At 36.7% G+C, this 13,535-nt stretch overlaps 1 protein-coding gene across 1 annotated transcript in view; it reads right to left on the bottom strand.

The window, feature by feature from the left end:
- The window catches only part of VWA3A (von Willebrand factor A domain containing 3A), a 34,764-nt gene that overhangs the window by 14,041 nt on the left and 7,188 nt on the right, over positions 1 to 13,535 (bottom strand). The window contains exons 10-20 of the mRNA XM_010570195.1: positions 12,312 to 12,377; positions 11,722 to 11,847; positions 9,802 to 9,940; positions 9,609 to 9,712; positions 9,287 to 9,367; positions 5,614 to 5,708; positions 4,031 to 4,150; positions 3,075 to 3,149; positions 2,204 to 2,348; positions 996 to 1,194; positions 472 to 542 (exon numbers count right to left, since the gene is read on the bottom strand). Of these exons, the coding sequence (XP_010568497.1) occupies positions 472 to 542; positions 996 to 1,194; positions 2,204 to 2,348; positions 3,075 to 3,149; positions 4,031 to 4,150; positions 5,614 to 5,708; positions 9,287 to 9,367; positions 9,609 to 9,712; positions 9,802 to 9,940; positions 11,722 to 11,847; positions 12,312 to 12,377 (1,221 nt within the window). The remainder of the gene's footprint in view (positions 1 to 471; positions 543 to 995; positions 1,195 to 2,203; positions 2,349 to 3,074; positions 3,150 to 4,030; positions 4,151 to 5,613; positions 5,709 to 9,286; positions 9,368 to 9,608; positions 9,713 to 9,801; positions 9,941 to 11,721; positions 11,848 to 12,311; positions 12,378 to 13,535) is intronic.

Genomic DNA, 13,535 nt, shown 5'->3' with positions numbered 1-13,535 from the left:
TTACACTTCAGAAAACAATTGTTTTAGAATTGAACGAAAGTATTGTGCCAATGACAACCCCTCCCTCCACTGTGACTTACAGGAACATAATATTATATATTTGTTATATAATACATAAAACTTTTAAATATATTTATATATATAATTATAATGGACAATTAATTACACTTGAGAAGAATTAATCATAGGATTATAGGACTGGCAACAAAAAGGAGAATCACTTCAATTGTAAACTCCTTGTATTTGATAAGGAATCATGGCCACTCCAACACCAATCACTGCAGTGCTATTGTACAACTGCTTTCTAGTCCATAGTTACTCTACAGTGACTACTCTCACACTCTAGAGCACTCCTGCCCATATTACAAGGATTTCATTTTTGTCCAATCTTCTGCATTGTCAGCTGAACAAACACTGTTGAACTTCTTTCTGAAGAAAAATGTAACTTAAAAAGATACATATAATTCATACCTTTTGGGAGTAGTTGTTTGCTTTTTCCATTTCAGACACAATAATAGTGATATCATCACTTTCAAAAATACCTGATAACCAAATATATGCTAATCAGTGTGGGTTTTTTAAGTGTACAAAATGTATCTTTTTTTTTAAGTGTACAACAATGTGTAGAGCATGTAGTATCAATTGAAAGAATCAAAAAGCCTTTGTTTCCTGTAAGCCAGGCACTCTGGACTTACCACATCAGAAACTATATTTTAAATGCGCATCTTTAAAATATCTAGCAGAAAATAGTGAATTCAAATAGAAAAAAATAAATAAAAAAAAATATTCCTGCATTAAGGCTGCAATAATAATATTCTGCAATACAACTGAAAGCCTCAATCAAACTAGGCCCTCTGTTTATATCTCAGTGCTAGTATAGCATTATCACATCCTAAAAAAGTAAACAACTTGACGGGGGGGGGGGGGGGGAAGGGTTAATAAATATTATTTAATTAATGAAAAAGAAGTACATGCTGACTTTCCTTTTCACATACCTGCTTCTCCAAACCAATGAAATCTCCCATTGGCTGCCTGTACTATTTCTTTAAAAGCAATGGCAGTTTCAGTTGGGTTAGCATAGCGGGCTGGCATAATCCTATTGGAGTCAATGTCCTCCATTACACTGAACAAACAGACATGAAGCTGCAAATCAGAACCTCTGCAAACTTCAGCCACATATGCACTGACTGTGTGCTGGAAGACAGAGAAGGGGAAAAGAAAAAAAAAGAAAAAAAAAAGGGGGAAAAAAAAAATCAGTAGTGACCCTCTACCTCAGATGAGCTTCCATCTACTCCACTGGTTCCTAAACTGATGTACAAACACTCCCAACCTCAGCAATTCAGTACAGGAACATACCCTGAGTACCTGAATGCCTCCCTCAATTCATGCATACACACAAAAACTGTCGCTATTACTAATGACAATGGCAACAGCATCGGGGTAGCTATGGGAATCAAAGACACAGGTCATGGACTTCAAGGTAGCCATGCACTGAAGCAAAGAAGTAGGGATGGAACTATTCATTTGCCGTTTTGTACACATCCTTTGTTTTCTTGTTATCCACATTGGCTTCTAATGATTTCTTAGGTTTGCCCAGAATTTCCAGAAGTTCGGTAACAAAAGCAAGAGACACTCTACTGTATATGCATGGTTATTCCAGTTGGATTACCATACGTTCAGAAGCTCTAGGCTGTGCATGTGGCTTAACAGCCACAGAGCCCATGCATGGAACATATATCCAAACAATAGATTACTGTTACTAAAAATAGGAGCTGTCTCTACATAGCATACTATGGTGTTCCACCATAAAATTATTTGTGGCTTTGTTCTTGTGAGTTATAAGGAAATGGTATCATAAGAAAAATTGGAATTGGTTTGTTCAAACCCAGAAATTTGCTGTGAAATGATTGCCGGAGTTGGAGTGGGAAAGGAATCCTAAAAACACCTCTTGAATCTTCTATGATTCACATATTATTAACAATCACTACCTCCAACACATGAATAGCAACTGCAGACATGGAAGTTTGAGATCCTGACAGTTGTGCTGGCTTAGATATGTAAAGGACAAGTATTCTGCCAACAAGGTATGGTGACTAGCCAAAAGAAAGAAAAAAAAAAAAAAAAAAAAAAGGAGAGAATTAAAGTTGAGATTAATTCTGTTAGGAACTTACAGAAGAGTTGCAAAACCTGTGATGATACTTACTGTTTCCTGATCAGGTATTCCAGTAGTCAGCAGGTAAAGTCCTTGTGATTTGTGTTTATCTTTGTCTTTGAAGTCCACTTCCACAGCTCTCCTGAGAGCACTCATGAAATTTCTACTCCCTTTGCACTGCAAGTTCAACACCCATCTAAAAGATGATGTTTACAGTTCAAAGAATGAAGCAACAAAACCTTTTGTTTCTGCTTAAAGCAATAAAGAGAACTAAGAATCTTAAGTAACACTACACTAGAGTCTAAAATTTTTGACAATGACAGACAGCAAAACCAGATTACAGAATGACCCAAATTATTTGTTCTGGTTTCTGTACTGGCACCATGGCAAGCTAGTTTTTAAGATAAGATTGAGAGCATAGAGATAAAAGAATTCTCTCTTATGTAGAAAAATTGTAATATAGTAGAACTTACAGGAATAGAAATGAAACCACAGAAGTATATTGAAACCACTGAAGGTGTAACTCCATAAACAGAAACCTGGGATTTGTTTCCAGTGTATGTGGGGAGAAAAAATAGTTTAGCTTTCACATCCCAGTTGAATTTGAAGCAGTTTTCAATTCTTCATGTAACCTGTGCATTTCTTACACAGACACTTCTATATCTGCGCGCATATATATTCTGTATACATATGAAATACAAAGTCACTAGGACATAGTAGACTTTATAATGCTGTTTTCACAACAAACCATCACAAACAATCAGTGTAGAACAGTTCATGGGAAACTATTTTTGTAATATGATAAATTTATCAATTTTCTAAATTGTTCAAAATGCTGTTTAAATCTGTTTCTCTGTTTTATCTGTTTTGTGGTACCTACTATCACTTAATTCAGATGTACAGGAAAGTTACTTGATCCTACCTCCAAGCATTTTGTAAATTTTCTGGTTGGGAAGGAACCAGTTCCAGCTGCCAAGGCATAATGTCACTCCCAAATCTTTCACGGAAAGATAACAGCAATTAATTTTCAGATTAAGCTTTAGAGCAGCAAACAAAAAGATAAAATAAATTCACTGAAAAAGAAAAATCTCATTTGGGCTATTACAGATGTAAAATTGCCTGATGCTAACTATTTTCTATATCAAACTATTTAATTATTCACACTTATCCATCACTCAGGGGTTGTTGGATTTTCAAGGTAGTGGGCCAGACTACATTTTTCTTTCCTGAACAGGATCTTAAGTGAGCTGGTAAAAGCTCAGCGGAAAGATTGCAGCAAAAAAACCCCAACCCTCAGATGCTGCCTGTATCTCTCATGAGATAAGGGCTCTCTCCTTTCAGGTTTGGAACTCCATAAGCTGCTGTCTCCTGCTTTTTTTTTACCTGCCATTCAGAAACCTGCCCAGCTGCTGTTCAGCAGCTGTGCCATACATTTCTGGCTACCAGTGTTGAGTATGGAATTTTAGTACTATTACGTTTTTAAAAAGTACTGGAGTTACTATAAAATTTAAAGGGCATTCTCAATTATGGTACCTGAGACACCAAAACCCCTTCCAGTAAAAGTTTCTGACATGTGAATTAATACTGTTATGAACAATATAGCAGGAAGATAATTTGTTACAGGTATGATACAATGAGTTCCAGTGAGCCTCACCCAAAACAGTGATTTTTAATTACTAATCTGGTCTCCGTACCTCTGAGCCATGCACCTATCCAGTAACAACAAATCAGTGTTACTCTTGCAAGTACTTAATCATAAAACATTAAATACAGCTAAAAAATCTAAAATATGTCCATTAGTAACTACAATCTCTCAGCATACTTCTTTCATTGCAATGCGTTACAATTCTTTTAAAAGAATCTTAAATGGTCGCTTACGCTATAATATTGAAGTAATCCTTATTTGACATTTGTTCCTCAAGTAAAAGTCGCAAAGAATGTTGGATATGGATGATGTACATAGAGTTTGTTGCTGATATATCAACAAGTATAACCACCCTATATAAGAAATATGGTATTCATCAAAGAAAAGAAAAAAAAATAATCTTATTTAATTACATATTTTTATCTTCACTGTATTCTAACTTGCCAGGGAAAGTATCTTCTAGCTATGTAACAAGATGTATAAACACTGAATCTATATTTTTAAAAAATAATCTGCAAAATATAAGGTAAGATTTAAAAAAAAAAAGTAACAACGGAAAATTCTATCTTTCTTAAGCTATGCAATAATCAGGGTACTGGCACATGTAGTGCCATAATGGCTGTTGAACCCTAAACAGGTCCTCTTTCTTCTCTGTACTTGAATATCCAAAACACGCATGAAATGTGTGGATGTTATCCAATGAGAAGAGTTGCTGGATAGTTCATTGTCCTTTCCCCAGCCATAATTCCAGGAACGTATGTAGTATGACTCCAAATATAAATGGTAAGTTTTCTCCCAGCAAGTCAGTGACAGAGTGGTTGCTCAGGTATGGACTGATGTTAACTGTCACGTTACCTGTTTTGAGAAAAAGTGTTAATGATGACCTTCTTCAGTATGGTCAGTATTAAGTCTTGCTTGTAGAGACAATGGAGGATGGTTACAGTTAATGGACAGGGGATATCTTGGGATCAGTGGTTATGAAAAGAATCACAGATGTGATGGACAGTGGGACGTGAGTTCCCAACACGTTACAGTGGCCAGATGAGCTAATTCAATCCTTGATCAATGAAAAAGAAAATGTCTAGTAACAGTGGCCTCAGCTACCTTCCTTTTGTCTGAAACTTCATATTCAAGGTTTGTAAACAGGACAAAAGGAGCAACTGTGCAATTGAGGTTGGGTAAGGCCTCACACACAATGTAAATAAACATAATCCTCAAATACATAATCAGATGAAGACCTCAAACTTCACACAGGGAAAAAAAAAATCTTAGGTTTTTGAGTATACCTACACTGACATTTGTCATTTGGCACTAGAATGCACTTCAACAAGTGGTGGAAGCAGAAGGTAGTTGGTAGGTTGAATCTCATCTTCTCATAAGCACCCATGACAGGCTGTGCAGAAAAAACTCTAGGCATAAATACTAATAGCATGGGTTTGAAAAGCTGAGTGTAAACCCTACCTTTGGCCGGAAACATCAGGTTCTATTTATGTGTGGTTTAAGACAGAATATTCCCCAAAGGCTTACTTGCTAGATAAATCAAATTGAAGAGTCTCATCCTGTCTCATGGAAATTGCAGTTTTGTGTTGACTAATCATCAATGGATTCAGTAAATTCACTGGATCATTAAAAAAGCTGAATATCAATATCTGTTTTTGAAAGCGGATTGCTTACACTGGTCATATCTGCAACTGTTGTTTCTAAATCTGACTATTTTCTGCCCTGTATTCCTTGGTGCTGACTTACACACAAAGCAAAGGCTGGCAAACTAGAACCATTACCAATACACAAAAAAAGGGTTATCAAAGTACGATACCTCCTTTCACAAACACTTCCCCATATTCTTCTGCTAGCAACAGATAGCCAGTGAATTCGTTTCTCATAGATTCTTACCATTTTAGCAAGGAGTTTCTATGGATAAAAATATAGAAATTTTAAGTTAAAAATAAAAAGTTCAAGTAAGTCTTTTATTGCCAAATGCTTAATACAGCATAGTGATGAAAAAAAAAAAGATTTTCATTCATTTTGACAGCAGCATTTCATTCTTAGTAAAGATAAGAAAATACAGTCCATGAGAAAAACATACAATGATAAAAAACCAAAAAAGGTTCTAAAGGTCTAAACTCTCCTCTTCATGTTTCCTCTTGCTATCATGTCCCAAAACAGTGGTCAAGTACATTAAAAAAAAAAAAAAAAAAAAAAAAAGTTTCAAAACACAGTTTTTACAAGCTTACCATTTCTTCAACAGCAATTTCAGGCAGTGTTCATAACAGAACACATCATTTAAAATAAACACAATATTTTCAAACACATACTGATCTTGAACACAGTATCAATTTGAAGACATTAAGGCAATTTATCCAAACTCTATAGAACATGACCTTTGCAAGCATATGTATGCATTATATGCATGAGGGCAAACCAAGCAAGAAACTCAGAAATAAAGCTATAAGGTAGCAGCTTTTGGAGCACAAAACTCAAGCATCTAACGATGATCAAGGAGCCAGAAGCTGCTTTCATGTCTCCCAGTTAAACTTTACACTCTCCTTTGAGGTCTGACTATAGAGTTCTACAGATTTCTCATCCCTCTTCCATTTTAAATAAATATTTGCCCTGCCTGGAAACATTCCCATACCCCTTTGTCAGGGCTGTTAGAAGAAGGAAGACAGAAAAGAAAAAACACACAATTTGTGTGCTTAACACAAATGAACATGTCTTGGAATATAAAGCTGCTCTGACTTGAGATGATGCAATCAATACTTAACATAAAACTATTATCTATAAGGTATTTAACTGTTCTTATTGAATTCACTAGTGACACCATCTACAATATTGTTTGCAAGCTCTCTTTTAAAGCTTCCCTTTAGACAGACACCAAAGCCAAGGCTACCCGCATAGTTCAAAAATCATTTACTTGCTAGAAAGTTACCCAATGAAAAATTCACTTACATTACCAGAGACTCAGCCATGGAAATATTACTTCGTTCTGCCACTCGATTACAATTTAGAGATCACCACATAGGCCACACAAAAGAAATGGTTCCCTGCCCTACTTGCCATCCACTGTATTTATCACCAATATCTCCCTCTGTCTCAAGGGTGGGCCAGAGTACATAGCTGGTTTTTTCTACTTTTAGTCTTATTAAATCATTGTCACTGACCCCAAGGCAAACTCCACATGCTTGCTATGGAAATTACTGATATTCCTAAAGGCGTGAAAGAGTATTGAGAAACAGCCTTTATACGCATGGTTACAGACTGGAAGGCATGGAGTTTCTCAAACTGAATGGGGCAGTTGGTACCATTGGACGTACCTACTTTTTTTCTGAACTCTAGCCAGCTTTCTGAGCCTAAATAACAGGGTGTGCTCAACCTTCTTAACTCTTGAACTCTTTCATAAAAATAGTTTCCCACTAATTTCCTGCTAACTAATAGCAAACAAGGCTTAAAAGCTTCCATTTTGTGATTGCTACTTTTTGCCCCAGGATGATAACAGTTCTTGTCTTGCCTGTAGTGTAGAATGTGGGGCTCTAGATCTGAAAGCACTGGGTGCCTCTGCTCATCATAACATGCTGCACAATGACACAATCCTCTTGTTTTTCCCAGGAGTCAAATCCCTCCACAGTATTTTACCTTGCAGATAAAGGTGCAAAACCAAAGCTGCAGCATCCACTGCCCATACATGCCCAGCTAAGCCTGAGAGTGTAGTTTCCTCATACCACACTCACATTGGAAGAAGAAAGAGAAAAAACCCCAAACCTCCATCCAAGTTGCAGATGAAGGGGGTAAACTAGAATAATTTAGGAGAATGTGGTTTGCAGTGCTAAGCTGCCACAATTTTCAGAGTTCACATTAAGTATAAAGAACAATTGAGCATATCCTAAACCATGAAATGCAAATACCCAGCATCCTCTGACACTTTAGAGTAAAGCAAAAGTATGACAACCTTCTATAAAGTAAGCAGAGATAAATTCTGTTTTCTGACTTTTAAAAAAGGTTGGTTATGCTGAAAACACATTGAAATCAGTTGTCCTTGACAGTCACATTAGCAAAAATATATTCTGTCTAAATGCATGGCAAGAGTGTTGCAGGAATGTTGTCAAGGCTAAAATGCTACTCTTGGTAAAAGAGTAACTTCAGAGTGAATTACTTCTGATGTGACCATCTGCAGAATATTACCATTTGGCAATTCTGTAGAATTTACTACATTTGGATGTCATCATTTTACAATGGAGACAACTAGCTACTTCCCATGTGGAAAAGGTGAAAGATTCACAATGAAAAGGCTAATGTGATGTCTCTGAAAGTACGGGTCAGGTGCTGAATTCAGAATATAAACTCTATCTCCAAATCCTACAGGACTCTCCATATGGACTGTACTACATTACTGGTCTTAAGGTATTATAGCAGGATTTCAAACAGAAGGAAAGTGGGTGCTGGATGCTGCAGGATCTACCCCAAACGACACAGGAGAAAAACTCATGTGTATGTACATATTATCCAAAGAGAGAATATTGACTAATGCAAGATCATGATCAAGGCAACCTAATTTTATTCCTGTGGCTTTCTTCATAATGCAGACTTTCATATGCTTCTGCCACCTTCCCCACACAGAGAAATCAACATCACTGATCTGGAATACTGTGTCTTCTTTCATCACTCCCCTTAATTCACCATTCTCCCCATCTCCATCCATCCATCCATGGAGTTGAGAGAAGCTCACCTACCAAAGAAACTCATGGCACAGTGTAATATTTTAATGCCTTGTTCAACCAGTCTTCTGGATTACTTGATAGTTTAAGATCAAACTTTTACCTCAAAATAATCCCTTGCCCTGATTCTCTTTCCTACATTTCTGAGGGACTAGGCAGCTATGACAGGAAGAGGCTCTTGTTTGCTGCTATGTTATGTGCCTTTGCACATGCTTTCATATCACACAACGTCTTTCAAGTCATGCAACAATCATCCAAGCTTGCTCCTACACTGCTTCCTCAAATGTTCCTGCTACGCCTTGAGTCTTTCCTGGTCTACCCAGTAACAATTAGATGTTCTTCTTCATAAAACTTGTTTGACTTTCAAAGAAATAAAACAAAATACAGAACTTTTTTTTTTTAATAGTTAAACCAAGATTAAATGGGACAGTTATGTTCAAGCAAGCAGGAGTACTCTATTGTGTTGTATCCTTTCAATGTACAGGCTAAAGGATTCATACATACGTGGGTAAAATAATGTAAATACATTCTTACACATAGATTGCAAAATGCACATTGCTGTATTATGAGCAGCACTGATGGACTCATTCTTTTACTTAGCCTCCTTCCTCACTACCATAAGAATTTGGGTCCAAAGCCCAACCAGATCACTGCAGACTTACATGGACAGCTGCCTGCACAGGAATCCCTGCAGTACTTATGTAACAGGACAATTAATGTGGAATAATTAGATGGCAATCTAGCCCTGACAAGGCCACATCACTATAGACAACTCACCTGATAGTTGCATAATACTGGCAGGTCAACGTGGATATTTTTCACAGTTCCATCACACCATTCAAACTGCATCATTGCTTTCTAGAAGGGTAAATAACAGAGTTAAGTGTTTACAGAAGCCTATATGAGCTCCACTAACATGGAATTCATTCCCGAATCATACTTAAGAATGGCATAACTATCTGATTTGAATCTATGACTCAAATTTCAGTTAAAGCCTGTAGAATTTCACTAACTTATAAAGTACTGATTTTAATCAGAAAAATGTAGCAATAGAAATAAAAAAAAAAACCAAGAAAAAGAAAGGGTCTTTATCACTTACCTCATGTAGAGTTGATGATACTGTTTTTTTAAGAATAGGTACAAATTCTTCCACAGGAGAGAAGGCATTGGGAGCCAAAACTTGATAAAGGTTTAACTTTCTAGCTATAGCAAGGAACAAAGAAATTAAATAAAACATATGCTCTGTCTTTAATTCATGTTTCATACCTGTTAAGCTTTTCTTTCCATGCTACCTTTCAATCCATTTGTCTTTAACCAGTCTGTTGAGGTTTTGGCCAGGACACATGGTGTTTGAATAACTAATGGTCCTTCGTGCTTTGGAGGCTTTGGTAAGAAGTTAGAAGGTGCTGTATTTGCAAATTCTGTGGAAACCTAAAACAGATTTTAAGAAAAACTCTTGCAAGTTTCAGCATAATTTTTTTTTACCCTCAATCCAAAATATCCAGCATCGAATGTTAGTTTTAGTTATGTTCACCAAAGTGCTGGGATTTCAACAAGCAATATACTTTGAAAACAGCTATCAAAGGTCCTCCCAAAAATGGGGTTTGTGGGACACTGTTCCATTAACTTCACTGTGTTTGCCGCAATGCAAAAACCCACAGGGAGATTAAAACATCATGGTTATACATACTGGCATGAAAACAGCCAATCATTTCTCTAAGAAAAGAAACTAGGAAAAGGATCTTTGTTACACACAGATCAAATCTCGGCTTCTCTGTTTTCTATCTGTAACAAGTCAAATGAACCACATTCTACCTTCTTTCACACCAATGGAAAGAAGTCAACAAAAACTCCTATGGGGCACTAGAATTCCTTTATTTTGAAAGGGGTAAGAGACCTTTGTTTTATGAATGGACAGAAGTTTGTGGAGGTGTTTTTTTATACAGAAGGTTTGACCAGTAAGTCTCTGTAACGACGTGCTTTTATTTGGGGATATAGGACCGTCTAAGTCATTTCAGGGTAACTTCTGCTCCATATGTACTCTGCATGGTCCTTAGCAATTATGAGGTTGGAAGAGAGATGAAAGAATTCTATATATATATATGGAATAGGGAGGATGAGGGGAAACAGAATTAGAAATATTATGCACAAATAACCAGTTTGCCTCCTGTCTGGAATGTCTCAGGTCAGATGACCAGATATGCAAGGATACCCAATGGAAGCTTTAAGTCCCTTTTTCAGATCAGATTTGTCCACCTCACACAACTGCCTACAGTAGCTGTGACAGCGAATGGATTATTTAAAAAAAAAAAAATTCCTCAGAGATTTGCAAAACAGTGCTGCCAAATTTTTAGCATTAAAGTTTAGCAATCATAGAGGAATTCAGCCACTTTCTAAACTTCCAGGCTCCTAGAAAGTACAGAGATGAGCATAAGGCAAAAGAGAGATATGTATTTCCTCTTAAGACTATCTGCACAAGGTGAAAGAAAGACATCAGTAAATAATCTCTCTACGAAATCAAAGCAGAACCAGAAATTATCCAAACACTCCACAGAAAAAAGAAAAATCACAGGAGATTATTTTGCTTCCTCATCCATATTTCAGCAAGAGCACTTAGAAGTTACTTTATTGGAGAAAAGACAAACAAGATAAGAACTTCTGGTATGCTGGTCAAATAAGGCATAAAAATAGAAACATTATGAAGACAATTGTTACAGAACAAATGGTGCCAATAAGACAGGACCAACACAGAGACAGATGTGTAACAGACAGACTGTAGCTTCCTAACTTCAACACTAATAATGGATGTAGACAAGCCCTTACGATTTTGCAACTGATTTAAGTGTCCACCTTAATCAGGTAGGAGTAATATCTTTTTACTTAAAAAACTGTTGGAACTTCATTTAAATGATCATGCATACAGTTAGGCTAGCAATTCTCTTAGATTTCCATTATGATCATGGTACAATGTTCTTTTCATCACATTTGGTTGGTTTATAAAACTTGCTGCATTTTGGAGAATGTCTAGCAAAATGTCTCCTTTATTGGTTTTGGCCTTAATTTGCTCTTACAATGGATGACCAATACATAATATTCAAAGTTCACTTATCAAAATACTTGATTAATCATACAGATTTTTTTTCACATTGTGAACACTAAAAACTTCTACCCTGATACTTCAAAGTGTATCTGAAAAAAAAAAAGATACATACATGTGCTATTCTACTAATAAGTGAGCTATGAATTCTTCTTCGAAAAGTCTGCTTGATGTTCTTGAGTAGGTCCTTAGCTTTCTGGGATTCCTGAAGTAGCAGATGAACATCACTGCTATCAAAATTCTGTACATATAAAAACAAAGGGGGAAAAAAAAGTTAACTACTATTCAAATACCAACCTAACATAGCTTTCTTACTTTGACATGCACACATCTATACAAGACTGCCTGGCATAGCAGAATTGAGTGTAAATGTATCTAATGCACTGCATATAAGTTATTCAATATTTTATAAACAAGATATCATTTTATTATTTTGAATCAGTCTACAATAAGCCACTGATTTCATCCTATTCATCAGCTTTAAGCCAGTGAACAATATCTGCAAAATTTATTGTGCTTTTAGGAAAGCATTTCCAGTTGCAGAAAGAATTAACTACAGGTTTATTGACCACATCCTCAGCACTTCTATGACAGCAATTTTCAGCACCAGGTCTTGCTATAAACTTCTACTCAGATGATAATTACTTCACCTTCTAAAAGTGAAGAATGATCAAAAAGAGAGCAAAATGCATTGCTGTCACCTACCTCTCCCTTTGAAGAGTAGCAATGATAACGGCCTCTTACAGCTTCTGCAAGGTTCTTTAGAACTGCCTACATATATAAATAGGAAGAAAAATAGTTACTTTGATTTGGTAGTCTCTTTTGATAACATAGGTTGTTGGTATTCAATTCTCGATTAGAGAGAATCTTTGAGGTATGTGTAGTGAGAAAGCCAAAGTAATTATGTTTCCATTGTTTTCTTACCAGTCTTATTTTAATATGGCTGAAAAACTAACTCAATAAAGAAATTTACAAAATAGGCAATAAGGGTCAAGTTCATTCACCTTGTGTTAAAATGCCAGTCACTCTCTCTTCCTTTGAAGGCAGGCTTATGCTAGTGAGATCAAAGGTGTATCACTGAAGCTTACAAGTATAAATATTAGGCTATCCTTCCCCTGCCCACAAATACCTCTTAAATCCTTTGCTGCTTTTTTCACCTCTCCCATCTCCTTCTCTCCTATCATCTACCACTGCAATCCTTTTCCCACAACTGCAATACCCTTACTGCATCCAATCTTTTCTTCAAACCAGGATTTCAACAGTCTGCCCTACCACTTAAGTCACTGCATGCCTTAGGGATAAGCTTAAACAAGCAATCAACACCTAAACCCAAGTTTCTGTGCAGAAGCTAATCAAAAGTAACTCCTTATCCTTCTGTCCTCCTCTTCCTTCAGGCAGTCACTGCTAACATCCAAACGATTGCTCATGATCAATACTATAATTTGAGCAAGGCTGCTAGGTCTTGCACTGATGCTATTCCATACAAAAATATTCCTATCTGTCCTGGTTTCAGCTGGTATAGAGTTAATTGTCTTCCTAGTAGCTGGTACAGTGCTTTGTTTTGAGTTCAGTATGAGAAGAATGTTGGTAATACTGATGTTTTCAGTTGTTGCTCAGTAGTGTTTAGTCTCAAGTCAAGGATTTTTCAGCTTCTCATGCCCAGCCAGCGAGAAAGCTGGAGGGGCACAAGAAGTTGGCACAGGACACAGCCAGGGCAGCTGACCCAAACTGGCCAACAGGGTATTCCATACCATGTGATGTCACATCTAGTATATAAACTGGGGGGAGTGTGTGTGGGGGAATAGCCGCTCAGGGACTAGCTGGGTGTCGATCGGTGGGCGGTGAGCAATTGCACTGTGCATCATTTGTATATTCCAATCCTTTTATCATTACTGCGGTCACTTTATTAGTCTTATCTCTATCATTATT

Source organism: Haliaeetus leucocephalus, unplaced genomic scaffold, assembly GCF_000737465.1.
Source record: "Haliaeetus leucocephalus isolate CR32 unplaced genomic scaffold, Haliaeetus_leucocephalus-4.0 Scaffold295, whole genome shotgun sequence".
NCBI lineage: Eukaryota > Metazoa > Chordata > Aves > Accipitriformes > Accipitridae > Haliaeetus > Haliaeetus leucocephalus.
The sequence above is the reverse complement of the archived record's forward strand: the minus strand, read 5'-3'. Positions and strand labels throughout refer to the sequence as shown.